This window comes from Ovis aries, chromosome 12, assembly GCF_016772045.2.
Source record: "Ovis aries strain OAR_USU_Benz2616 breed Rambouillet chromosome 12, ARS-UI_Ramb_v3.0, whole genome shotgun sequence".
NCBI classification, from domain to species: domain Eukaryota; kingdom Metazoa; phylum Chordata; class Mammalia; order Artiodactyla; family Bovidae; genus Ovis; species Ovis aries.
Genome location: NC_056065.1, coordinates 75,435,256 through 75,460,019, shown reverse-complemented (window position 1 = coordinate 75,460,019; position 24,764 = coordinate 75,435,256). Strand labels below are relative to the sequence as shown.

The 24,764-nt window shown below is 43.1% G+C and overlaps 1 protein-coding gene across 3 annotated transcripts in view; it reads left to right on the top strand.

The window, feature by feature from the left end:
* The window catches only part of ASPM (assembly factor for spindle microtubules), a 62,599-nt gene extending 39,085 nt beyond the window's left edge, over positions 1-23,514 (top strand). For 2 of the 3 annotated variants that reach the window (XM_015099402.4, XM_042229281.2), the window contains exons 18-28: positions 1,833-6,536; positions 9,099-9,265; positions 11,300-11,396; positions 12,704-12,913; positions 14,276-14,428; positions 15,245-15,433; positions 16,027-16,219; positions 16,574-16,728; positions 19,076-19,252; positions 20,310-20,479; positions 22,445-23,514. In XM_015099402.4, the coding sequence (XP_014954888.3) occupies positions 1,833-6,536; positions 9,099-9,265; positions 11,300-11,396; positions 12,704-12,913; positions 14,276-14,428; positions 15,245-15,433; positions 16,027-16,219; positions 16,574-16,728; positions 19,076-19,252; positions 20,310-20,479; positions 22,445-22,547 (6,318 nt within the window). In that variant the 3' untranslated portion in view covers positions 22,548-23,514. The remainder of the gene's footprint in view (positions 1-1,832; positions 6,537-9,098; positions 9,266-11,299; positions 11,397-12,703; positions 12,914-14,275; positions 14,429-15,244; positions 15,434-16,026; positions 16,220-16,573; positions 16,729-19,075; positions 19,253-20,309; positions 20,480-22,444) is intronic. The other variant, XM_042229282.2, reaches the window with a different exon arrangement.
* Positions 23,515-24,764: the final 1,250 nt, after the last annotated feature.

Genomic DNA, 24,764 nt, shown 5'->3' with positions numbered 1-24,764 from the left:
GAACCAACAATAATACATTATAATTAACTGAAGTCCTTAGTTTCCAAGGGTTTCACTATTTATGTGGTATAGTTATGTGTTTGACAAAAATCCTGCCCTAAAAATCCTTTCTGCTTTACATATTCATCTCTTACCCTTCTTCAAAATCCTTGGCAACCACTATTGTTTTTACTATTTTTGCTTTTTCCAGGATGTCCTATAGTTTGAATTCAGAGATATATAGCCTTTTCAGATAGATTCTCTCACTTCACAAATACACATTTAAGTTTAAATAGTCTTTTCCTGCCTCAGTAGCTTACACTGAATGACATTCCATTTTATAGATATACTACAATAGTTTATCCATTTGCCTATTGAAGGATATATTGGTTGAGACAATTTTTTCCCCAGTCATTTTTTTTTCCTTTCTCGTTCTGCATTGATACTTTGCATTGATCTTCAAGTTCATTGACTCTTCCGTCATCTACATTCCACTATTGAGCCATCCCAGTGAGGTTTTGTTGTTGTTTTGGTTATTGTGTTTTTTAGTTCTGATATTCCCATTTGGTTCTTAGTTGTATCTTTGATTTTTTTATCTGAGACTTTTAATCCTTTCATTACTTCCCACCACATCTTAGCAATATTTGGAGTGTTTTGGACAGAAGAATCGTCTTACAGCTAGAGCAGACTGTCCAGACAGAGCTTGAAGACCAGCAGCCAGGATCTGCTCGAGACTTCACAGCTTGCACATTGCTGGGATAATTACAGGCTTAGGGAACAGGGGGTGCTGGGAAGGAAGCAGATGGCAAACGGCTTCTTACTCCTCAAGTCTTTCCAGAATTACACTTTTTAACCAAGTAACTATAATTCCTAAATTTTATTCTTGATGAAAATACTGACTCAGAAAGTGATCCAGCTCACTTATTTCTCAAAACTCTTTGTTGACATTTGTTGTTATTCGGTTGCTAAGTCATGCCTGATTCTTTGTGACCCCAGGGACTGCAGCATGCTAAGCTTACCGGTCCTTCACTATCTCCCAGAGTTTGCTCAAACTCATGTCCATTGAGTCAGTGATGCTATCTCACCATCTCATCCTCTGCTGCCCCCATCTTTTGACTTCAGTCCTTCCCAGCATCAGTCTTTTCCAGTGAGTCAGCTCTTTGCATCAGTTGGCCAAAGTATTGGAGCTTCAGCTTTGCATTAGTCCTTCCAATGAATATTCAAGGTTGATTTTGAGAATTAACTGATTTGATCTCCTTGCTGTCCCAGGGACTCTTATTAACACTTTTCTCCAGCCCCATAATTTGAAAGCATCAATTCTTGGGCTCTTAGCCTTCTGTATGGTCCAGCTCTTACATCTGTACATGACTACTGGAAAAACCATAGCTGTGACTGTATGGGCCTTTGTCGGCATTACCAGGCCTATGAACAGTTTCCAATCATTATAAGATATCTTATCAACCTTGACAGAAGGCAGAATATAAGAACCAGAGGTATATTCACAGGAACTTACCAAGAATCAATAGATAGCAGAATAGTACTATAGGTTTTTTTTTTCCTAGTATGTTATTCTAATATAACATAAACTTATTTATATTTCTTGTGTCTCCTGAGTACAAATGCTATGTAAATATCATTAGTATTTGGAGAAAGATTTTTGGATTGGCTACAGTTGTATCAACATAGAAACAAACTATAAACAAAAGAGATAAGTATCTCCTTCAGAAATATATTGCTTTTAAGTTTGATATGTTTGTTTTTAAGCAAAATGTTAGAAAAAGTGATAGTTTCAAAGGTCTTAAGCATAGAAAGTTGTGTCTATTTTATTTTCTGTCCTTTCTTACTTTTTTCAGAGATACTGGAGAAGATATTCCACTAGAAAGCAGTTTCTGAAATTGAAATATTATTCAATTATCCTGCAATCTAAGATAAGAATGATCATTGCTGTTGCTTCTTACAAACGATACCACTGGGCTACCGTGACAATTCAGAGGCACTGGCGTGCTCATGTTAGAAGCAAGCAGGATCGACAGAGATATGAATTGCTAAGATCATCCACCCTTGTAATCCAGTCCGCCTTCAGGAGATGGAGGCGACATAAGAGGCAATCACAAATAAATGCTGCCATAACATTGCAAAGAGCTTTCAGAGAATGGCGTGTCCAGAAACGCGCTCAAGAAGAAAGAGCTGCCGTGGTCATACAATCCTGGTATAGGATGCACAGAGAATCACAGAAGTACATTCACCTTAGATCTTGTGTTATCATCATTCAGGCAAGATTCCGGTGTTTTCAAGCCCAAAAGTTATATACAAGGACCAGAGAGTCTATCCTGACTCTGCAGAAGCACTACAGAGCATACGTGAAAGGAAAGGTTGAGCGCACAGGCTATTTGCAGAAACGGGCTGCAGCCATCCGCCTGCAGGCTGCTTTCAGGGGAAGGAGAGCACGTAACTTATGCAAGCAGATCAGGGCCGCTTGTGTCTTACAGTCGTGCTGGAGAATGAGACAGGACAGACTCCGATTTCTAAACCTTAAGAAAAACATCATCAGGCTGCAGGCACACATAAGGAGACGTCAACAATTACAGACATACCAGAAGATGAAGAAAGCCGCCCTCGTAATTCAGATTCACTTCCGAGCTTACATCTCGGCCAAGGAAGTTCTGGCCTCTTACCAGAAGACCCGTTCTGCTGTCATCGTCCTGCAGTCTGCGTGCAGGAGAATGCAGGCCAGGAAAAAGTTTCTTCACATCCTCACAGCAGTTGTAAAGATTCAATCATATTACAGGGCTTATGCTTCCAGAAGAAAGTTTCTGAGGCTCAAAAAGGCTACAGTGAAGTTACAATCCATTGTCAGGATGAAGCAAGCCCGCAAACAATATTTACATTTAAGAGCAATTGCACAACAGAGAGAAGAACACCTGCGGGCCTCTTGCATCAAACTGCAAGCTTTCCTCAGAGGGTACCTGGTTCGGAAGCAGGTGAGGCTGCAGAGAAAAGCCGCTGTTTTGCTGCAGTCTTATTTTAGGATGAGAAAGATGCGGCTGGAGTACCTGAAAGTCTGTCAAGCAGCTGTTGTCATTCAGCGTTACTATCGTGCACACAGAGCAGGGGCCCAGCAGAGGAAGCACTTCCTGCAAGTCAGAAGAGCCGTGACCTGTTTGCAGGCCGCTTACAGAGGGTATAAGGTCCGCCGGCAGCTGCAACAGCAATCTGCAGCTGCTCTGAAAATTCAAGCTGCTTTTAGAGGCTATCGTCAGAGGACAAAGTATCAATCCATGCTTCAGTCTGCGCTCAAGATTCAGAGATGGTACAGGACACGCAAGATGGTTTCTGCCCTAAGAAGCCATTTCTTCAAAACAAGGACAGCTGCAATTTCTCTCCAGTCTGCTTATCGTGGCTGGAAAGTTCGGAAGCAGATGAGAAAGGAACATGAAGCTGCAGTGAAGATTCAGTCTGCTTTCAGAACGGCCAGGGCCCAGAAGGAGTTCAGGTTGTTAAAAACGGCAGCATCCGTGATCCAGCAGCATCTGAGAGCGCGCGCAACGGGGCTGAGGCAGCGGACAGAGTACATGGCACTGCGCCGGGCGGCAGTGACGCTCCAGTCCGCCTGGAGGGGCCGAGCAGCCAGGAGGCGGATTCAGAAGCAACAGAGATGTGCCATCATCATACAGGCCTGCTACCGAAGGCACGTGCAGCGGAAGAGGTGGGAAATCATGAAAAAAGCGGCTCGTCTAATTCAAATGCATTATCGGGCTTATCGTACAGGAAGAAAACAGCATCATTTGTTTTTGAAAACCAAAGGAGCTGCAATAATCCTACAGTCAGCTTTCCGAGGTGTGAGAGCGAGGAAGAAAGTGAAGGAGATGCACCAGGCAGCCACCACCATACAGTCTAGATACCGAGCGTACCAAGCCAGAAAGAAGTACGCCAGCTACAGAGCAGCGGCAGTCATCATTCAGAGGTGGTATCGAGCGGCTAAGCTCGCAGGCTGTCAGCGTGAGGAATATCTTGCTGTAAAGAAGGCAGCACTGAAAATCCAGGCCGTCTATAGAGGAGTCAGAGAAAGAAGACAGACCCGGCGCATGCACATGGCAGCCACTCTCATCAAAGCCGCCTTCAAAATGCAGCAGTCACGAAGGAGGTATCAGCAAATGAGAACAGCAGCCATCGTAATTCAGGTAAGGTACCGAGCGTACCGCCAAGGTAGAGCTCAGCATGCAAAGTACCTGACCACTCTGAAAGCCGTTGCCCTCCTCCAGGCAGCTCTCAGAGGGGCAAGAGTTAGACAGAACCTGAGAAGGATGCGGACCGCGGCCACGCTCATCCAGGCCCACTACAGGGGGCGCCGACAGCAAGCCTATTTTAATAAGTTAAAGAAGGTGACGAAAACGGTGCAGCAGAAGTACCGGGCAGGGAGGGAAAGGCATGCACAACTGCGAAGGTACAACCAGCTGAGACGCTCCGCGATCTGCATTCAGGCTGCTTTCAGGGGCATGAGAGCGCGAAAACGCTTAAAAGCCATGCACTCCGCCGCAGCAGTAATCCAGCGGAGATTTAGGACTCTGGTGATGAGGAGAAGATTCCTGTCTCTCAGGAAGACCGCTGTGTGGGTTCAGAGAAAATACCGTGCAAAGGTTTGTGCAAGGCATCACTTACAACAGCTCCAGTTGCAGAAGGCAGCTATCAAAATCCAGTCCTGGTACAGGGGGTGGATGGTGAGGAAGAAGACACAGGAGATGCGCAGGGCGGCCACGGTCCTCCAGGCTGCGTTCAGGAGGCACCGTGCACGGGCGAGGTACCAGGCCTGGAGGCGCGCCTCGCAGGTCATCCAGCAGCGGTTCCGGGCAGGCCAAGCTGCGCGCCTGCAGAGGAGACAGTACCTCCAGCAACGACGCTCTGCGCTGGTCCTCCAGGCTGCGTTCAGGGGTATGAGAATCCGAAGACGTCTGAAAAGGATGCATGCCTCCGCGACCCTGATTCAGAGCAGGTTTAGGTCTGTAAGGGTGAGGAAAAGATTCCTTTCCCTCAAGAAAGCTGCTGTTTTTGTTCAGAGGAAGTACCGAGCCGCGATCTGTGCCAAACACCACTTGCAGCGATTCCTGGAGTTAAAGAAAGCAATCATTATAATCCAGGCGTTTTACCGAAGACGGATGGTAAAGAAGCAGTTACAGGAGATGCACAGGGCTGCGGCCCTTATCCAGGCAAGCTTCAGAATGCACAGAGCGCGCCTGGCCTTTCAGACCTGGAAACTCGCTGCGGTTCTCATTCAGCAGCATTACCGGGCATACAGAGCTGCAAAACTGCAAAGAGCACTTTACATCAGATGGAGGCATTCTGCAGTGGTCATTCAGGCTGCGTATAAAGGGCTGAAAGCAAGGCAGCTTTTAAGGGAAAAGCACAGAGCTGCTGTCATAATACAAAGCACCTACAGAATGTACAGGCAACATTTCTCCTACCAAAAGCTTCAGTGGGCTACAAAAGTAATACAAGAAAGATATAGAGTGAGTAAAAGGAAAGCTCTTCAACACGATGCACTCAAAGCAGCAGCCTGTGCCCGAGCTGACTTTCAGGATATGGTCATAAGGGGACTGATTCAGGAAAGGCAGCATCAAGCTGCCATTACTGTTCAGAAGCATTTTAGAGCCTTTAAAACACGGAAGCGCTATCTCCACTTTAGGGCAAAGGTAGTTTTTGTTCAAAGAAGATACAGAGTGCTAATGGCAGTGCGAACCCAGGCAGCCATCTGTATCCAGTCTTGTTTCAGAGGATTTAAGGCACGAAGGGGTATCCAGGGCATGCACCTAGCTGCCACACGAATTCAATCATGCTACCGAAGGCACCGGGCCAGAGCTGATTATCAGGCCAAGAAAAGAGCAGTTGTTGTCATACAGAATCACTACAGGTCGTATGTCAGAGTGAAAATGGAGAGGAAGGAATTTTTAGCCATTCAGAAATCTGCACGAACTATTCAGGCTGCTTTCAGAGGCATGAAAGTTAGACAGAAATTAAAAACCATGCCTGACGAAAAGATGGCAGCCCCTGCTACCCGGCCTGCATTCTACTGTCACAGGACTGAGAGCCAGCATGAAGCTGGCCAGAGTCCAGCACTTGTGGCTCAAGGGCTGTATAAAACTTCTCTGGTTGGCCCTTCACAGGAAACAGAGCATCATTCTCAAAGAAAAGCTGCGGTCACAATTCAAAAAGCTTTCCGTAAAATGGTCACAAGAAGACTGGAAAAACAGAGGCGTGCTGCTGTGCAAATTCAGTCCTTCCTTCAGATGGCCGTATATCGCAGAAGATTCCTTCAGCAGAAAAGGGCGGCCCTCACGTTACAGCGGTACTTCAGGACACAGCAAAGCAGAAAACGGTTCTTACTGTACAGAGAAGCAGCAGTGGGTTTGCAGAATCCCCACAGAGCCTTTCTGCCTGCAAAACATAAAAGAGAACTGTACTCACAAATAAGGAGCAGTGTAATCATTATTCAAGCTAGAGTGAAAGGATTTATACAGAAACGGAAGTTTCGGAAACTTAAAGATAGCACCATAAAAATCCAGGTATTTATGTATTTAAGTATAAAGCTTTCATTCATCCTTTGACCAGTATTTCTTAGAATTTTCAAAATGAGCTGTAGCAGGTTATAAAGAATAAGAGTTAGTTTATGTAACCATTTCGTTTACCTTCCAAAATGGAAGATTTCTGAAGTTGGGTAAAAGGTGCCAATAATTGTTTACCCAAGACAGCACAGAATAAGATTGTTCTGGACATGATCACCCTAAACTTAAGTTATGACTGCATAGTTAAAAGCGAAGACTTTGAGACCATATGGTTGTAGCTGGCAACCTTATATGTTCTGAGAACCGCTAGTGGTGTCCTTTGGAGAAGGCAGTGGCACCCCACTCCAGTACTCTTGCCTAGAAAATCCCATGGACAGAGGAGCCTGGTGCGCTGCAGTCCTGGGGTTGCTAAGAATCGGACACGACTGAGCGACTCCACTTTCACTTTTTACTTTCATGCATTGGAGAAGGAAATGGCAACCCACTCCAGTGTTCTTGCCTGGAGAATCCCAGGGACAGGGGAGCCTGGTGGGCTGCCATCTATGGGGTCGCACAGAGTTGGACATGACTGAAGCGACTTAGCCGTAGCAGCAGCAGCAGTGGTGTCCTTGAGTTTAATATCAAGTTCAAGTTCTCAGTGATGCTGAAACGTGTCAAACCACATCCACGGTAGCCACTTGGCTCCATTTTGGACACCTGAACCACAGTTAATCCATTTTGATTTTTAAATGCTTTCTTTTCTTTAACAGCTAAAGCAGATATACAGTATATGTTTAATAGGCCACAAAACAGGCTGTTCTAGTTAACATAAAGTTCAAGTTAAGTCATGTGATAGCCGAAATGACTTCCCCATACGTCAATATATGGAAATTTCTTCATCGTAATACAGAATGAGAAATGGATGTGGCTGGAAACACAGAGAAGGGAAACCTAAGCTGGTCCCAGTGATCAGAGAAGGCTTCTTGGAATGAGTGGGGTTTAAGATAAGAGTTAAGCTTAAGCTGAAGGAAATAGCCTAGTAAACTGTATTGAAGGAGTATTCCAGCTGTAGGGGGTAACACGGAGCTCTGAACTGAGAGTGAGCACAGGTGTGCAATAAAGGTGATCTGAGACCATGGAGTGAGAGGTGGGCAGCTCTGTAAGATGGAAAAAGGTTAGCCTTCATCCTCTGGACTAAGAGAAGTTCTAGATGAGTTTAAGGGGAGGACCAGAATCCTAGTTTATCTTTTTAAAATAACTCGGGCAGGGTCTTGCCTGGCAGCCCAGTCGTTAAGACTCTGCACTCCCAATGCAGGGAGTGCAGGTTCAATCCCTGGTCAGGAAACTGCGTTCCCACATGCCCCCCAGTGTGGCAAAAACAAAAAATTACTCAGGCAGGAATGTGGAAGATGGACTAGGCTGCGGGTGGCCAGTCAGGAAGCTGTAGGCAGTAGGTTGGGGAAAGTGAATCACACTGAACAGAGGGCAATGACATTAGGATCTTCAGGGTCCACGTGAGCAGAGGATGGGATTGGCCTTACACGGAACCTAAATAGAGCCGAGCCACCTTTGAGCCCGCGGAGACAAAAAGACTGATACCTGGCTCCCTCTAGGGGGTGTTTGTCTACATAAAACCCTATAGAAATACTCTGAGTCAAGGACACCACAGGAGTCAGTTTGACCGTACGTACCAATCTTGCCTGTCAGCTGAGTTTAGAAACCGACCCCCACGTAGGAGGTAGTTATCATACCTGTTGTAGGTATTTTGAAATCAAGTAGACTCAGGTTCAGATTTTGACCCTATTCACTTACTATGAGGTAACAAGTCTCAACGTTAATTTCTGTTTTGTGAAAGAAAGAGCTTAATTATCATCTCACAAGATTTTTGTCAAGATTAAATAAGATAGGTCTGCTGCTTATTAAATGTGACTTCAGCAATTTCCTTTACTGGTGTCAGTTCCTCTGGGCCTTCATTTCCTCATCTCTAAATTAGAGGTAATAGTGCCTACCTGTGTTACCGTAAGGAATCGTAGCGCTGAGTATCGCGCTAAGCACTTAAGTTGTAAATATTACTTAAGCTTTTAGTCAGCTGCAGGGTTGCCAGAATCGGAAAGTCTGATGGTCGCGGCTGGATGGATGTTGGGATTCCGCAGTCAGCTGGCCTGAACCTAGGTGCATCTGAGGTGGGGTAGGGAGGGCGGTGGGGAGGTTCCCGTCCTCTCCCCAGAAGCGGAGTCAGCACGTGCGTGTCCTTTGTGTTCCTTCACAGGGTTGAAAAGGTGAGGGCAGCGCACGCACCTGGCTTCCCAGGCTTTGTGCAGCTCTTACAGCTTAAATACTTGCTAGGATTGTGTGAGGCCTAGCCGGCAGCCAGCCACAGGGGTAAAAGCACAGATCAGCCCACTGTTCTCAGAGAGCTCACATGTCAGGGATGAGCGAGCCTCACAGAAGAGTTGGGATGTGACGGCGTTTCTGCAGTTGATCTTGTCTGCCTGAACTTACATTAGTTGTTTTCCAATACTGACTAAAAAAAAAAAAATTAGACATCTCATTGCATATTTGTTATGTTTATTTGTTTAATAGGCTGTGTGGAGGAGACACAAAGCCAGGAAATATTTACGAGAAGTGAAAGCTGCCTGCAGGATTCAAGCCTGGTACAGGTGCCGGAAAGCACGTAAGGAGTATCTGGCTGTGTTAAGAGCTGTTAGAATCATTCAGCGTTGCTTCTGCACCCAACAGCAGAGAAGACGGTACTGTGCCCGCTGTGTAGGGGGCAGTGTGGTGTGTGTGTGTTTGTGTATCAAATAATACCGCTTGTTGGTTTTTCTTTTAAATAGTTGCTATGCTTCATTTATATGGTTTGTTGATGTTTTCTCCATTATTGTAACAAAATTATCTCTGAAATTGTTTTATTTTTTTGAGATAGAGTCTTGATGGTATAATCCAGTTGTTGTCCAATTGCTCAGTCATGTCTGATTCTTTGTGACCCCATGGACTGTAGCATGCCAGCCTTACCTGCCCTTCACTATCTCCCAGAGTTTGCTCAAACTCATGTCCATTGAGTGAGTGATGCCATCCAACCATTTCATCCTCTGTCATCCCCTTTCCTCCTGCCTTCAGTCTTTCCCAGCATCAGGGTCTTTTCTAACGAGTCAGTTCTTCACATCAGGTGGCCCAGGTATTGGAGTTTTAGCTTCAGCATCAGTCCTTCCAATGAATATTCAGGACTGATTTCCTTTGGGATGGACTGGTTGGATCTCCTTGCAGTCCAAGGGACTCTCGAGAGTCTTCTCTTAGCATCACAATTCGAAAGCATCAATTCTTTGGTGCTCAGCCTTCCTTCTGGTCCAACTCTTAGATCTAAAACGTGACTACTGGAAAAACAGCTTTGACTATATAGACCTTTGTTGGCAAAGTGATGTCTCTGCTTCTTAATATGCTGTTTAGGTTTGTTATAGCTTTTCTTCCAAGGAGCAAGCATCTTTTCATTTCGTGGTGGCAGTCACCATCTACAGCGATTTTGGAGCCCAAGAAAATAAAATCTGTCACTGTTTCCACTTTTCCCCCATCTACTTGCCATGAAGTGAAAGTATTTACTGAAATCTGATTAACTGAGGTTCTTAAGGATAAGGGTACAGAGGGAGGAATGGGAAGTAGGTAAAAGGGCCTAGTACTGTTGCTTTGCTTGTTAGTGCACTGGTCCATTTTGTTTGTTGATTTAGTTGTTGGCAACATTTCTTTCCTTTTTTTTTTTTAACCTTGTATTATCACCTGTTCTCTATCCTTAATGATGACATAATTACCAACTTGTCTATGTTAATTCTATTTTCCTCTTCCTACTTCATTTCTTTGAAACACCTTTTCAGAAGCTCTTACCAGATTGTTCATGCTATTGTTTATTCCGTAGTGTAAGAATTTTTTCTTCTGTTCCCAGAATTGATGAATTATTGTATCAGTGGTTTAAAGATTGTTTTAGGAGAGCACACTTGTGTTAAAAGCATTTCTTGATTAATTCCATGGGTAGAGTCAGGCTTAACAATAGCTGAGAGTTGCTTTTCTCAGCTATTAAGGACCAGTATTTAATTTTCCTGTTGACATTCAGCCTTATTTTCTAGGAAAAGTGGTGACATGACTTGGTTAACCTCTCTGTCTTTTCCACACAGTTGTGAACACACAGATAAAGACCTGCCCATTCTATGTTGTTGCCTATTACTACTATATTGATGCTAAAGTTTAATCACTGTCCCTCACATTTTAAGTTTTTCTCCGGTTCTGTCTCTTTTCAGTCTTTTGATGGCGCTCATCTTTTCTTTCGGTTGAGTGTCCCCTTCTCATTTGCTGATACTGTTCCCCCCTCCCGAGCTCTCTTCTTGACCACCTCTGTCTGCTCAGAGACTTGATTACAATGTGGACTCAGGTTTTATTCTCTACCACTCATTCTACCACTAGCCCTTTACTGAGGCTTTTCTCTAGATCCAGCTAATCCTACTTTCCCTGATCCAGTTCAGAATGTTTTGTCATTCTAGAACTTAATATTTCTTGACCACTGAAATATTGCCAGTTGTAAAATTTCTTTTGCATTGTGTTATCTGTTTGTATCTCTCTGTGTGTGTTTGTACCATCCTGATTGCTAGAACCTAATATAAATTACTCATTTCTACTTTTTGTTTATTCTCCCATTGCCTTTCTTTTACCTTCTTTCTCCTTTAGTATTTATGGGGGTGGGCAGTAAATACTTACTGAATAAGTTACTTTGAAATCACTTTCCAATAATCGCTTTGTAGGTTTTTGAATGTGAGAGCCTCAGCAGTCATCATTCAGAGAAGATGGAGAGCTGTACTCTCTGGAAGAACAACTCATGAACAATCCTTAATGACGAAAGTAGGTGTTAAAAAAAGCAATTCATGTGTAAAGAACTACTTTAGAAAATAGAAAACAAAAAGAGTAAAGACCTAACTATACATTTATTTCAGAGAAGGCAACGGCAACCCACTCCAGTACTCTTGCCTGCAAAATCCCATGGATGGAGGAGCCTGGAAGGCTGTAGTCCATGGGGTCGCTAAGTCGGACATGACTGAGCAACTTCACTTTCACTTGTCACTTTCATGCATTGGAGAAGGAAATGGCAACCCACTCCAGTATTCTTGCCTGGAGGATCCCAGGGACAGGGGAGCCTGGTGGGCTGCAGTCTATGGGGTCACACAGTCGGACATGACTGAAGTGACTTAGCAATACATTTATTTTAAGTACATCATTGCAGTCAATTAAAAATTATATTCACTCATAAAAATACTATTTGTAAATATTTGTGTGTGTACCTGTATTTATAAAGTATTCTCAAACCCAAGTTTGAAAAAAAGTCATAATAGATATAGCATATCCTGTCTGTATGAGTCTAACACATACTCTTTCAGCCACAGTTGGTGATCTAGTTAAAATATTTAGCATCAGTTTTAGAATAGCAGTGATACCTATGATCTTTTAATAAATTAAAAGTTTACTTGTAAATTTTTACATTCATGTAATATTCACTATGTATGATTATATACCCACTATTATTATTACAGCTTCTATTATATATTTACTAAGGGGATTCTCACGAGATAGTTATTGTCAGCATTCCCATTTTATAGATGAGTAAAGCAAGGTCTGGAGACAAAAAGGGATTTGCTCAAGGTCAGTCAACTAATATGTGGGGGTCTGTGTCATAAAACAAATCTAGTTCCTGTTTCAATCCAGAGATTTTACATGTCTTGGAATTTGATTGTAAGGATGTTCTGGAATTGAGGAACCTAAGATGGGCTGGGACTACGCCACAGTTCTTGAAGCTGCCAACAGCTTCCCTCATAACTGCTTATGACGTCCATTCTCTTCTCTAGAGTGTAACTAGTTGTTTTACTAAGTGCCTTTGTCCTGTAGTAATATTAGTCCTTTGCTCATTCACAATGAAGAGTATTAAGAAGAAGAGAGGGAAAGAGTACCTGGTATCTATAATTCCTGGTTTACACCTCCGTAAAACTTCACTTTCAGCTATAGACCTCTATGGGTTTTGAAATCTATGACATATGACATCTTAAACTAAGAAATATAATTATACATTTTATTTTACATTGAGAAATTCCAGAACCTCCAGTGAGTTGAAATAGTATATCTATATGTTAATGTCACTTGCAAATTTTTCCTTATAGAGACATCAAGCTGCTTGTTTGATCCAAGCAAATTTCAGAGGATATAAAGCAAGGCAGGTGTTTCTTCAGCAGAAATCAGCTGCTTTGACCATACAGAGATTCATACGAGCCAGGAAGGCTGGGAAGCATCAGAGGATGAAATATGTCGAATTAAAAAAATCTACAGTTGTTCTACAAGCACTGGTGCGTGGTTGGCTCGTAAGGAAAAGGGTGAGTATTTTTAAGCAGGATATCTGTTTCCCGTAGATGCTTCCCAGAAATACAAAATAGATTCTCTCGGGCAATAAATCTCAACAAAGGAGCTGAAGTCTGAGTGAGGGCTCCACCTGTGAAGCAGGTTGTCATCCACGTCGTCCTGTGCTACCACAGGCAACTCTGTCAGGGCGTTGTAAGGCCATCTGCAATAACGTCCACGCCTGCAGCAGGGAAGAGTCCTCCCTCGGGTATTCATAGCATCCTGGGCATCCTATGTATGCGGCACTGGCAAACAGAAAAAAACTTAGAGGAGAAATCTGTGTTTTGTTCATTGAGTATAAGCTGGAATTCTGAAGGCCAAAGGCCCCTGTTGGGAGCTTCTGCTACAGGAGTCCTCTACATGGCGACACTGCCTGACACTGGAGGGATCCGGTCAGATGTTTGTCCCGCTTGATATCACCATCTCCAGAACACTGGAGCTGCTGCCATGTCACTTCAGTCATGTCCAACTCTGTGCAACCCCATAGACGGCAGCCTACCAGGCTCCCCCATCCCTGGGATTCTCCAGGCAAGAACACTGGAGTGGGTTGCCATTTCCTTCTCCAATGCATGAAAGTGAAAAGTGAAAGTGAAGTCGCTCAGTCATGTCTGACCCTCAACGACCCCATGGATTGCAGCCTTCCAGGCTCCTCCATCCATGGGATTCTCCAGGCAAGAGTACTGGAGTGGGGTGCCAGTGCCTCCTCCGGAACACTGGAGAGATCCGGTCCAATGTTTGTCCCGCTTGTTATCACCGTCTCCAGCCAGTCTGCTTGGAACACGCCAGCCCTTCCTGAGTTTAGTATTCCTAGACCTCTCCTGGTACAACTGGTACATTTTAAGCCTTAGCTAGCCCCTAATTAAATTCTTGAGTGAAGTGCCCAAATATAATTTTGCTTTCTATACCCTCAGTTAGGGGTTTCACCATTGAACATATTGTAAGGAATATAATTGGGGGCTTGTGGCTCAGTGGTAAACAATTCACCTACCAATGCAGGAGATGCAGGAAACGTAAGTTCAGTCTCTGGGTCGGGAAGATGCCCTGAAGGTGGAAATGGCTCCCCACTCCAGTGTTCTTGTCCCGGAAATCCCGTGGACAGAGGATTCTGGTGTGCTTCAGTCCGTGGGGTCGCAAAGAGTCAGACACAACTTAGGGACTGAACAACAGCAGCAAAGGAATATAATTACTTCAAGTTACAATGTAGATAATTTTAATAGTTAAAAGCTAACTTGCTATTGCTAATTTATATAACTTGATATTGAAGATATACAGAAATAAGCATTGGTTGATCGTCTCAAGAGTTAACTATTTGATTGTTAATTTTTTTTCTCCTTCAGATCTCAGAGCAGAGAGCCAAAATCCGGCTTCTTCACTTCGCAGCAGCTGCCTTTTATCACCTGTCTGCTCTTAGAATTCAAAGAGCCTACAGGCGTCACATGGCTCTGAAGAACGCTAACAATAAACAGCTTAACTCAGCCATCTGTATTCAGGTTAGCTTTCCTTTGCATTAAGACTATGATCTAATTTTTGTTTAAAGTTTTTTGATATTTCATAAGCAATTTCCAAATACCTCTAGTAAGGTTATATGACATTTAGCTTTGGCCACACAGCTGTTAGGATGTCGTGATGGTTTAGAGATAAGTTGATGTTTTATGGCACAGCACTGAAGCTATGAATTATTCTCTGGTGCTTTGGACTCATTTACTCTTCTGCTAGCAACATCTGAGGGTACCTGTTTCTCTCTCCACATTCTTGCCAACTTGTGGCACTGGAAGACTCTGATTTCTGTCATTTTGATGAATGGCAAATTATATCATTTTTGTTTTGGATTTCCTTTGACTGCTAACAATTCTGAAAAAAACATTTCACCTGTGTTGATTATTCAGATTCTTATCTGTGTATAATGTGCTTTAAAAAGATTTTTTTCCATATACCTTGCTTGTTTTTCTGTTGAGTGTTTTTTTCTTAATAAATTATGAGTTCTTTATGTATTCTGAATAAGAATCCCATTTGTGTATGTTCAATAAAGTAATTGAATACACAGCTTAATAAGATTTATATAAATTATGAAATGAGGAATATGTTGTGCAGGGTTGAATTCACATGCACACACTTGCACAGGCACACACTCACACTCACATACTGTGGCCTGGAAGGATCTGCACTAACTTGAGTGGAAAAGTAATGCCACTGGGGAGGGTTGAAAGGTATTCAATATAATGTTCTATTTATTTCATTTGTATATATATGTATACATTCATTTTTAAAAACCGGAAATAATAAAGATCTTCATCCGTCTTAAACAGAGATGGTTTCGAGCAAGATCACAGCGTAAGAGGTTTCTTCAGAAATACAGCATCGTGAACATTCAGCGTGAAGCTCGAGAACAAGCCAGCCAGCACAGCAGGGCTGCCTCCGTAATACAGAGAGCTGTCCGCCATTTCCTCCTCCGTAAAAAGCAGGAAAACTTGAACAAAAGAATCGCTAAAATTCAGGTAACTGAAAATATTATGATTTTGCAATTCATCTACATGATACCTAACATTTTATTTTATTTTATTTTTTGGCCATACCTCAAGGCTTGCAGGATCTTTGTTCCCCAACCAGGAATTGAACTCAAGCCACAGCATGGAAAGTGCTGAGTCCTAACCACTGGACCACCCGGGAATTCTACATCTAACATTTCAAAAAGCACAATCGCACACATTCTAGAAAACTAAGGCTGGCCAATAGAATCATTCATAAGCACTATGCTACCATAATTTCATTGTTAAGCACTTTATTTTCAAATTCCCTGTAGGAAGTTGATGACAGAGCTGCAAAGGTATTTTTTTCATTTTGAATACAGTTAGCCACCTTTGACCAATGAATGCTATTTTAGCTCATATGCAGGAATATTATACGTATTTCTTCTTAAAAAAATTTATTTTGCTCTTTATTAGATCCTGAATTGAAGTTCTACTTGCAAAGTGTCTGACTGCATCATGTAATTTTACTGAAAATATTTACTTTCTTTGGAAGTAGATACAGATATAAATTCACAACATCAGGGGTTGCAATCTTCAAGTTACTGGTTTGTCTCTTTAAGGCACTATGGAGAGGATATTCTTGGAGGAAGAAAAATGATACTTCAAAAACTAAAGCCATTCGACAGAGACTTCAGTGTGTTAACAGGGAGATTCGGGAAGAAAACAAGCTCTACCACAGAACAGTATTTGCCCTGCACCATCTCCTGACATACAAGTACCTTTCCACTGTGCTTGAGGCCCTGAAGCACCTGGGTTAGTTTGTTTCCACAGTATTTTGTAGAAGGTTAGAAATGCATTTTTACCTTAGAGTAGGCAAAGAAGGGGCTCCCCAGGTGGCGCTAGTGGTAAAGAGCCTGCCTGCCAGTGCAGGAGATGTAAGAGATGTGGGTTTGGTCCCTGGGTCAGGAAGACCCCCTGGAGGAGGGCATGGCAGCCCACTCCAGCATTCTTGCCTGGAGAATCCCCATGGATGGAGGAGCCTGGTGGGCTACAGTCCGTAGGGTCACAAAGAATCAGACAGGACTGAAGCCACTTAGCACACACGAGTAGTTAAGATGCTGATTTCTGTTGTTGTGAATATATCTCTTTTTTTTCTTCCTCTTTCAGAGGCAGTTACTAGATTGTCTTCAGTTTGCTGCGAGAAGATGGCCCAGAGCGGAGCAATCTCTAAAGTATTTGTCTTGATCCGAAGCTGTAACCGGAGCGTCCCGTGTATGGAGGTCATCAGATACGCCGTGCAAGTCTTGCTTAATGTCGCCAAGGTACTTTCCAGCTCGATTGTGAAGCGTCCCGTGGTCCAGAGCTCTCCTCCAGCAAGTTAGGTCTATGCTTACTTTCTCTAGAGCTGAGATCTCCAAGTTACAGTGCGTTTACTGCATGCCAGGGTTTTAGGGGGATATGCTGACTCATGTAACATAGCTGTACATAGAAACGCTGAATGTTATGATTTTATTTCTTTTGCTTTTGTAGTGTTGATAGCAGTGACGGCAAGCATTTATCAAGGACTTGCTAACCACGTGCTAGTGCTTTTCATGCATCATTTAATTAAGTCCTCATATTAATCCTCTGAGGTGGTTTGTATCATCCTTCCCATTTTGTTGTTTTCTGTTCAGTCATGTCCTACTTTGCGACCCCATGGTCTGCTGCCTGCCAGGTTCCCCTCTCCTTTACCATCTCCCACAGTTTGCTCAAATTCACGTCCCTTGAATTGGTAATGCTATCTAACCATCTCATCCTTTGTCACCCCCTTCTCCTGCCTTCAATCTTTCCCAGCATCAGGGTCTTTTCCAATGTGTTGGCTCATCAGAAATTAGGTGGCCAAAGTATTGGAGTTCCAGCGTCAGTCCTTCCAGTGAATTTTCAGCGTTGATTTCCTTTTGGATTGACTGGTTTGATCTCCTTGCTGACCAAGGGACTCTCAAGAGTCTTCTCCAGTGCCACAATTTGAAAGTATCAGTTCTTCAGTGCTCAGCTTTCTTTATGGTCCAACTCTCAGATCTGTACATGACTATTAGAAAAACCATAGCTTTGACTATATGGACCTTTATTGGCAAAGAGATGTTTGTCATAGCTTTCCTTCCAAGGACCAACCGTCTTTTAATTTCATGGCTTGAAGTCATTGTCCCCAGTGATTTTGGACCCCAAGAAAATTTGTCACTGCTTCCACTTCTTCCCGATTTGTCATGAAGAGATGGGACCAGATGCCACGATCTTCAAGTCTTTAATGTTGAGATTCAAGCCAGTTTTTCACTCCCATCTTGTAATGAAGGAATAATCATCCTTACAGGAGGGAGGGTCCCAGCCCAAGGACCAGCGTGTGGTCAGTGGTGGGGCCGGACGTGGGCTCACATATATCCCCTGCCAGAGCCGACCCTCCACACGCTGTGCTGTACCAGGGTAGCAGCACCTCTTCCTATCACATGTGGCAAAACAGGCTGATACCACCGCTGTACTCGGGCTCCCTGGGACACTCTAGGTACGAATGTCAGCCTTTTGACCTTGGACTTCTCAAGGTAGTCTCCACCAAACTTTAACACATGCAGAGATGTTGACATGGCAGGTTTATCCTCCTCGCCCTATCTATCAGCCGTAACTTCGAGACTTCCCCTGGGTTTTTTTCTTTTTGAGGAGTGGTGGTTGAGAGACTCTGATGCCAGACTGCCTGGGCTTGCATCCCAGCTCTGCCGCTCACTCTGGGTTACTCAGCCTCTCTGTGCTTCCCTTTTTTTAATGTAAACTGACGGTAGTCATCATACCTTTCTCATAATATTATTGTGAGAATAAATGAATCCGTGCACATAATGTGCTTAATCCACAGATGTGCCAAACAAGTGCTAAGTGTTCACATCGCTTTGCTGTTTTTTTCTTAGTACCAGTAGCGTTATCTGTTGCCGTGCAGATGTCAACATGAATCTAATGATGCGATTCACAATTGAAGCACGAAAGATAGATTCTTGGCTAATGATCATCACATTTATTTATTTTAAAGCAAGCTCACCTTCTTCTTACCATTATGGTTATCTTAACCTATGATTGCCTATCACAGCTACGAGTGCCTATCACAGCTATGAGTGCCTATCACAGCTATGATTATCTATCACAGAGATGGTATGTTTTTTCTGAGAGGGTCTCGCTAAAATGTCCTTGTTTTTTACCTTGTTTTCATTTACATCAAGGTGTGCATTTTCAGAGATTTCAGATTTGATTCATTTTTTGTGGAACTTTAAAGTAGGTTGGGCGCCAGTCTATGTCTGACGCAGGATACAGCATGCTTGGGGCTGGTGCATGGGGATGACCCACAGAGATGTTATGGGGAGGGAGGTGGGAGGGGGGTTCATGTTTGGGAACGCATGTAAGAATTAAAGATTTTAAAATTAAAAAACTAAAAAACTAAATAAATAAATAAATAAAGTAGGTTGGGAAGAAAAACATTAAAAGGCACATCTGCATGTAAGATGGATCCAGAAATGACCTCAGAAAGTCATCTCATAAAGTCCTCGCTCTTGATGCAGATGGTCCAAAATTTGTCTCTAAGCCTCCTTCTCAGTTGGTGTTTCTAAGAGAATCTGCCCTCATTGTAACTCGTAACCTGGTTCTGTTCCCCTCCAGTATGAGAAGACGACTTCAGCGATTTATGATGTCGAAAACTGTGTAGATACACTGCTGGAGCTTCTGCAGATGTACCAGGAAAAGTCTGGTGACAAAGTCGCCGACAAGAGCAGAAGCATTTTCACAAAAACCTGTTGTTTGTTGGCTGTTTTATTAAAGACGACAACTCGCGCTTCGGTGAGTATTCATCAGCTTTTTTTCCTTTGTGGTAATTTTTGCATGTTCTTAAGCCCAAGACTTTTATGCGGAAGGTATCATAACTTAAATAGGGTTTTGTGTGTGTTCACACCTTCTTTTTGGGCTGACCTGATTGTTCCTCACATGTCAAAGGAGCTGAATTCTAGAAGTAGACCTTATTACAGCCCTTGAAGTAGGAAACGGGAACCCACTCCAGCATTCTCGCCTGGAAACCTCCATGGACAGAGGAGCCTGGTGGGCCACAGTCCATCGGACCCCAAAGAGTCGGACGTGACTGGGCACACACAGGAGCAACCAGCTTCCATGTACTTGAGGGAAGCAAGAACCGTGCAAACCAGGAAGCAGCCCAGTGTATTGGCTTCTCATCCTCTCGCTGTGATGTAAAGACGTGTCAGGCATCCCCTGGTGAGGTCTCTGCGTTACCCTCTCCAGGTGTGCAGTCAGCAGGTCTCACCGTGGGCCGGGATAGGATTGTGACCTTTATCCTGAGAACTGCAGGAAACCGCTAAAGGTGTTTTAAGCAAAGGAATATGTTCCAGTTTAAGTTTTAACATCACCTTGGCTGCTGATTGAAGAATGGGTTTGGGAGAGTGTGTAGAGGTAGGGAGACCATCAAGGAAGGAGGCAAGTGTAGGCACTCAGGGGTCTGGGCCAGAGACTGTGCTTGACCTGGGGCTGCTTCTGTGAGAGGTAGGTGGGTAACGCTGGAATCTTTGAGGAGGTAGAATTCACGAGACTTGGTAACGATGTAGAATAGGTATATTGACTCTAATGTTCGCTTTTTTAATTCAGTATGGAATTAAGTGTATCATTTTTGAGTGTTTGCCCTCTTTGTTATTCTTTTAAATTAGTTTATAGTTTAAACCAGTCTAACTGCTGCACTTGGAGAGCATGGCTTTTTACGGTTAAAAGCTTGTCAGTTACTGCACAGCGTTTGTTAACTGTGATTGATTTTTCTGGCAAAGAAAGGATATGAAGTTTAATCCTATTTTAATAAACATAAACTAGTTTAATAAACATACATTTTCTTTTTTAGGATGTTCAAAGTAGGTCCAAAGTTGTCGACCGTATTTATAGTCTCTACAAACTTACAGCTCATAAGCATAAAGTGAATACTGAAAGAATCCTTTGTAAACAAAAGAAGAATTCTTCTGTGAGCCTTTCCTTTTTTCCAGAAACACCTGTAAGAACCAGAATGGTTTCAAGGTGAGCAGTAAATGTGCCCTGCAGCTGCGTGTCACCAAGTGTTCATTTGTTCATTGAGCCAGGGCTTCCCGGGTAGCTCAGTGGTAAAGGATCCGCCTGCCAAGCAGGAAATGCGATGTGGGTTCAGTCCCTGGGTGGGGAAGATCCCCTGGAGGAGGGAATGCCAACGCCCTCCAGTATCCTTGCCTGGGAATCCCATGGACAGAGGAGCCTGTCGGGCTGTGGTGCACAGGGCTGCAGAGAGCCGGACGCTACTGAGCACCTCCACCACCTTTTCTACGAATGATGTTTATTTAAGAACTTGGTGTATTTTAATATGAATTACATTGTAGAACTATTCACATATTAATGAAGATTCTTCCCCCCACCCCCGCTTTTGACATTTGTTGTTCAGTCGCTCAGTCACGTCCGACTCTTTGCGACCCCATGGACTGCAGCATTCCAGGCCTCCCTGTCCTTCACTATCTCCCGGAGCTTGTTCAGACTCATGTCCATTGAGTCGGTGATGCCATCCAACCATCTTATCCTCTGTCATCCCCTTCTCCTCCAGCCCTCAATCTTTCCCAACATCAGGACACAGTCAGGGGTTTGTTTTGGGGGGGCCGTTGTTGGGGAGAGTGGGCGGGTAAAACTCCAAACAGTATATATGCACCTTTTCTGAGATAAAATATTTCTCTCACAACAAAGTTCCCTTGTGCCCCTTTCAGTCAGTTCTCTCACGTTGACCCCTGATCCTGGAAACTACTGACATGATTTTAGTATCTTTAGCTGTGTCTTTTCTGCTGTGTCCCATACATGGGGTCAAACATAGGCAGCTTTCTGTGACAAACTTCTCTATTTAGCTTGATAAATACACCTTTGTGAGGTTCATCTACATCTTACGTGGCCTAGATTTCATCTCTCTCTTCACACAGTGCTCGTCCATGATAGGGAAACACCCACTCTGTGTGACCACTCCCCTCCCCACCCCCCAATTAATTGAGATTTGGAATTTTCACTGGAAAGAGTAAGAAAATGGAATTGCATATAGTGATAGGGATTCATGTGAGGAAGATGGATATGATGCTATTTTCTCAGTGAAGGAGATAATAAACATTAACTCCGCCACAGATGGGGGAGGGTGTGGAGGGGACATTTGAAAAATAAAATAGTCATCTTGGGGAAAGAGAAAGGAAGCAATTTCTAGGTGGTTTCAGTCGCTGGTGTACAATCAGCCAGCCTGGTTGTGTAGTTTCTCTTTAGCACCGTTCAGCATGCAGGAACGGAAAAGGCAGATGCCTGGATTCAACTGGGAATCCATCTAGAACTTTCCAGCTGAATTCAGTAGGAAAGAGCGACAATAGCGTTAACAGCATTTGCAAAGGAGATTATACTGGGTACCAAAGGCAGACAGGGGGGAAAGGTATGCAGCGGGGAGCAAAGGTGTGCAGTGCTGTGCTGGGGGCAGGCTTGCACTGAGGTCCAGGAAGTGGGCCCCCAGTGGGCGGAGCCTGCGAGCATGGACATGTTAAGTTGAAGGATGTGGCTGAATCCCAAGTGGCGGTTGGGGCTGGAAGGCTGGGCACCTTCTGAGGGTGGTGCCAGTCTATCGTGTGGTCATGTGACAAGGGGTGGAGCTGCAGGAAAGGGGAAGAAACGGACAGAAGAGGGGGTCATCTCTTTGGCTGCAAGGATTTGGAGTTCTGAGACGGGACAGGAGTCCAGTGGAGACCAGGAACCAGGTTTACATACAAAACCCTGGGGTTTCATGGCTGAATATCCTGAGCTTCAAAGGAGCCACCATCATCCTTGGGGAAGATAGGGAGTAATGATCTGAAGTTATAACAGGAAGCCTCCCACCTGTGTGAGGGGCCTGGAGGGGGTGATGTGTCCACGAAGGGCCACCTTTCAGTTAAGACAAAGCAGTGGACATGACTCTCTTAAGAGAAGAACTCAGTTAATGAAAGGTTTTTGTTCTTCTCACAGACTCAAACCAGACTGGGTTTTGAGAAGAGATAATGTGGAAGAAATCATGACTCCTCTGAAAGCTATTCAGATGGTGATGGACACGCTCAGCCTTCCTTATTAGCAGAGGCAAGCGTCTCAGCCTGTACAAGAAAAGACACAGGAAAGCTCATCATGCAGATGGAAAGTGGTTTTAGGTTTCTTTGTACAACTTTTAAAAATCTGACTTTGTATTAAAGTTAAAAAGATATATGTAACAAATAAACTTTATATTCTTTCTTTCTCTTATTTAATAGCTTTATTCAGGTAACAAACTGATGTCACGACATGATTCCAACACTGTTATCCATGGCTGTCATCTTAAAATAGTGCATTAGTTTGCGTATAATCATATTCCTAAAGGGAAAAGAGTAGCTCAGTGTTTGTTTTATAGGTAAATTGAGGCATTTGTCCAAAATAAATGTTGAAAAGTTAAGAGTCTGCCAACTCACATAGAAGTGAGAAGAGGATAAAATAACCCCACAAATGCCATTGACCCCTGCTTCCTGACGACCATCCAGATGGGCAACTGAGCCCCTCCGGACACATTGGGCAAATTCAGCCCACCTCATCACATACTAAAAACCTTAGACTTGGAACTGAGTGGGGCTATAATTTGACCTGGGGAGAGCAAGGTTGTAATAGAAACGCTAGTCCCTGAGCACAGACCTGAAGATGATTCATTTATGAAACACCACCCGTTTTTCATAGCTTTGGGTCGCTGCTGCCAACCCTGCACCCGTGGTTCCTGGGCCGCAGACGCCTACCTCCAGTGGCTGTTTGCAGTCTGATCGGGTCCCAAAGTCTGTCTAGAAATGGGGGCCAGGACAGTTCTTAACTGTTAGAAATAAATCAGTAATAGCCAGAAATGGAAAGACCATTTAACTATTTGTTGGAGTAAGGATTAAACTTAATTAGAAATTGTCTGAGACCTGGTTAGAATAGATCTAAAGACCATATTGATGTATTGTAGAATATATTGAAGGTAACTAGAGAATTTTTTTTGTTGTTGTCTTCCAATAAAGTGTTTTGGGCACTCTTGGTACTGAGAATTTTCCAAACTGTGGTTTTTGTTGACTCTCCCAAATGCTTAATTTTTCATGTCACAGAATTTTAGTATAAACAGTTTATTTACTTGGTAAATTATACTGCTAGGATATAGTGAAGCAGCATAAAATTGGTATTCATTTCTTCTAAGATGATTATGACCAATTAGTATTTGCACAAGAAGTATTTCTATCAAGTTATACATGAAAAATGATTTCCAGATAGTACATTTAAAACCTTTTACTGATTAAGAAAATGCTGTCTTTTTGATTACTTTTTAAATTTTTATATTGTCCACCTGTCACTGATTCTCTGTATAAAGAAAGCATTATAAGCTACTATAGTTCTACTTTCAACAAAGGAAGAATTCCAGTGAAAACACTTTGCTTATAACTTCTTCACAGGAGGTAAAATCAATGCAGATAAACATTCATTTACAATCTATTTGAGGGCATGTGTATTTGTGAGTGTGTGTAAAAATTTCCAACCTATGTAGAGAAAGAAGGATGGTCTAAAAACCTGCTTATTTCAAGAAATGCTTATGGGGGCTACATAAAGTAGTGTTTCTAAAGCTTTCATAGATTATGGACCATTTTTTTTTTTCCCTCCAATTTTACAGAAGCCTATTTCAGAAACATCTTAAAAGAACAGAGGTTTTTTAATTTTAATAATCTAATTTTATTTTTATTTGTTTTTGTTTTTTCACCTTTTGGCCTCACCATGTAGCATGTGATGTAGGTCCTTAGTTTCTCTACCAGGGATCGAACCCACACACTGCTTCAGAAGCACAGAGTCTTAACCCCTGGAATGCCAAGGAAGTCCCTAATTTTATTCTATGAATAATACTCCATCATTAATGCAGATAACTTGTATTTAGAATAATGGTTTATTTTGGATTATCAAAAAAAACAATGAAATTTGTTCTAAACTTTGCCCTTGTTTTGCCAAGGCATCATTAAGTTTCATACCTGCTGAACATTATTAGAAACAAACTCTTTCTTCTATCAATAATTGTGATTGATCTTTATTCTTGTGTGTTGGTACATTATTAGTCCAATAAGATCTATATGCATTAATATGACAGCAAATCTGGAAAACTCAGCAGTGGCCACAGGACTGGCAAAGGTCAGTTTTCATTCCAATCCCAAAGAAAGGCAATGCCAAAGAATGCTCAGACTACCACACAATTGCACTCATCTCACATGCTAGCAAAGTAATGCTCAAAAATTCTCCAAGCCAGGCTTCAACAGTACAT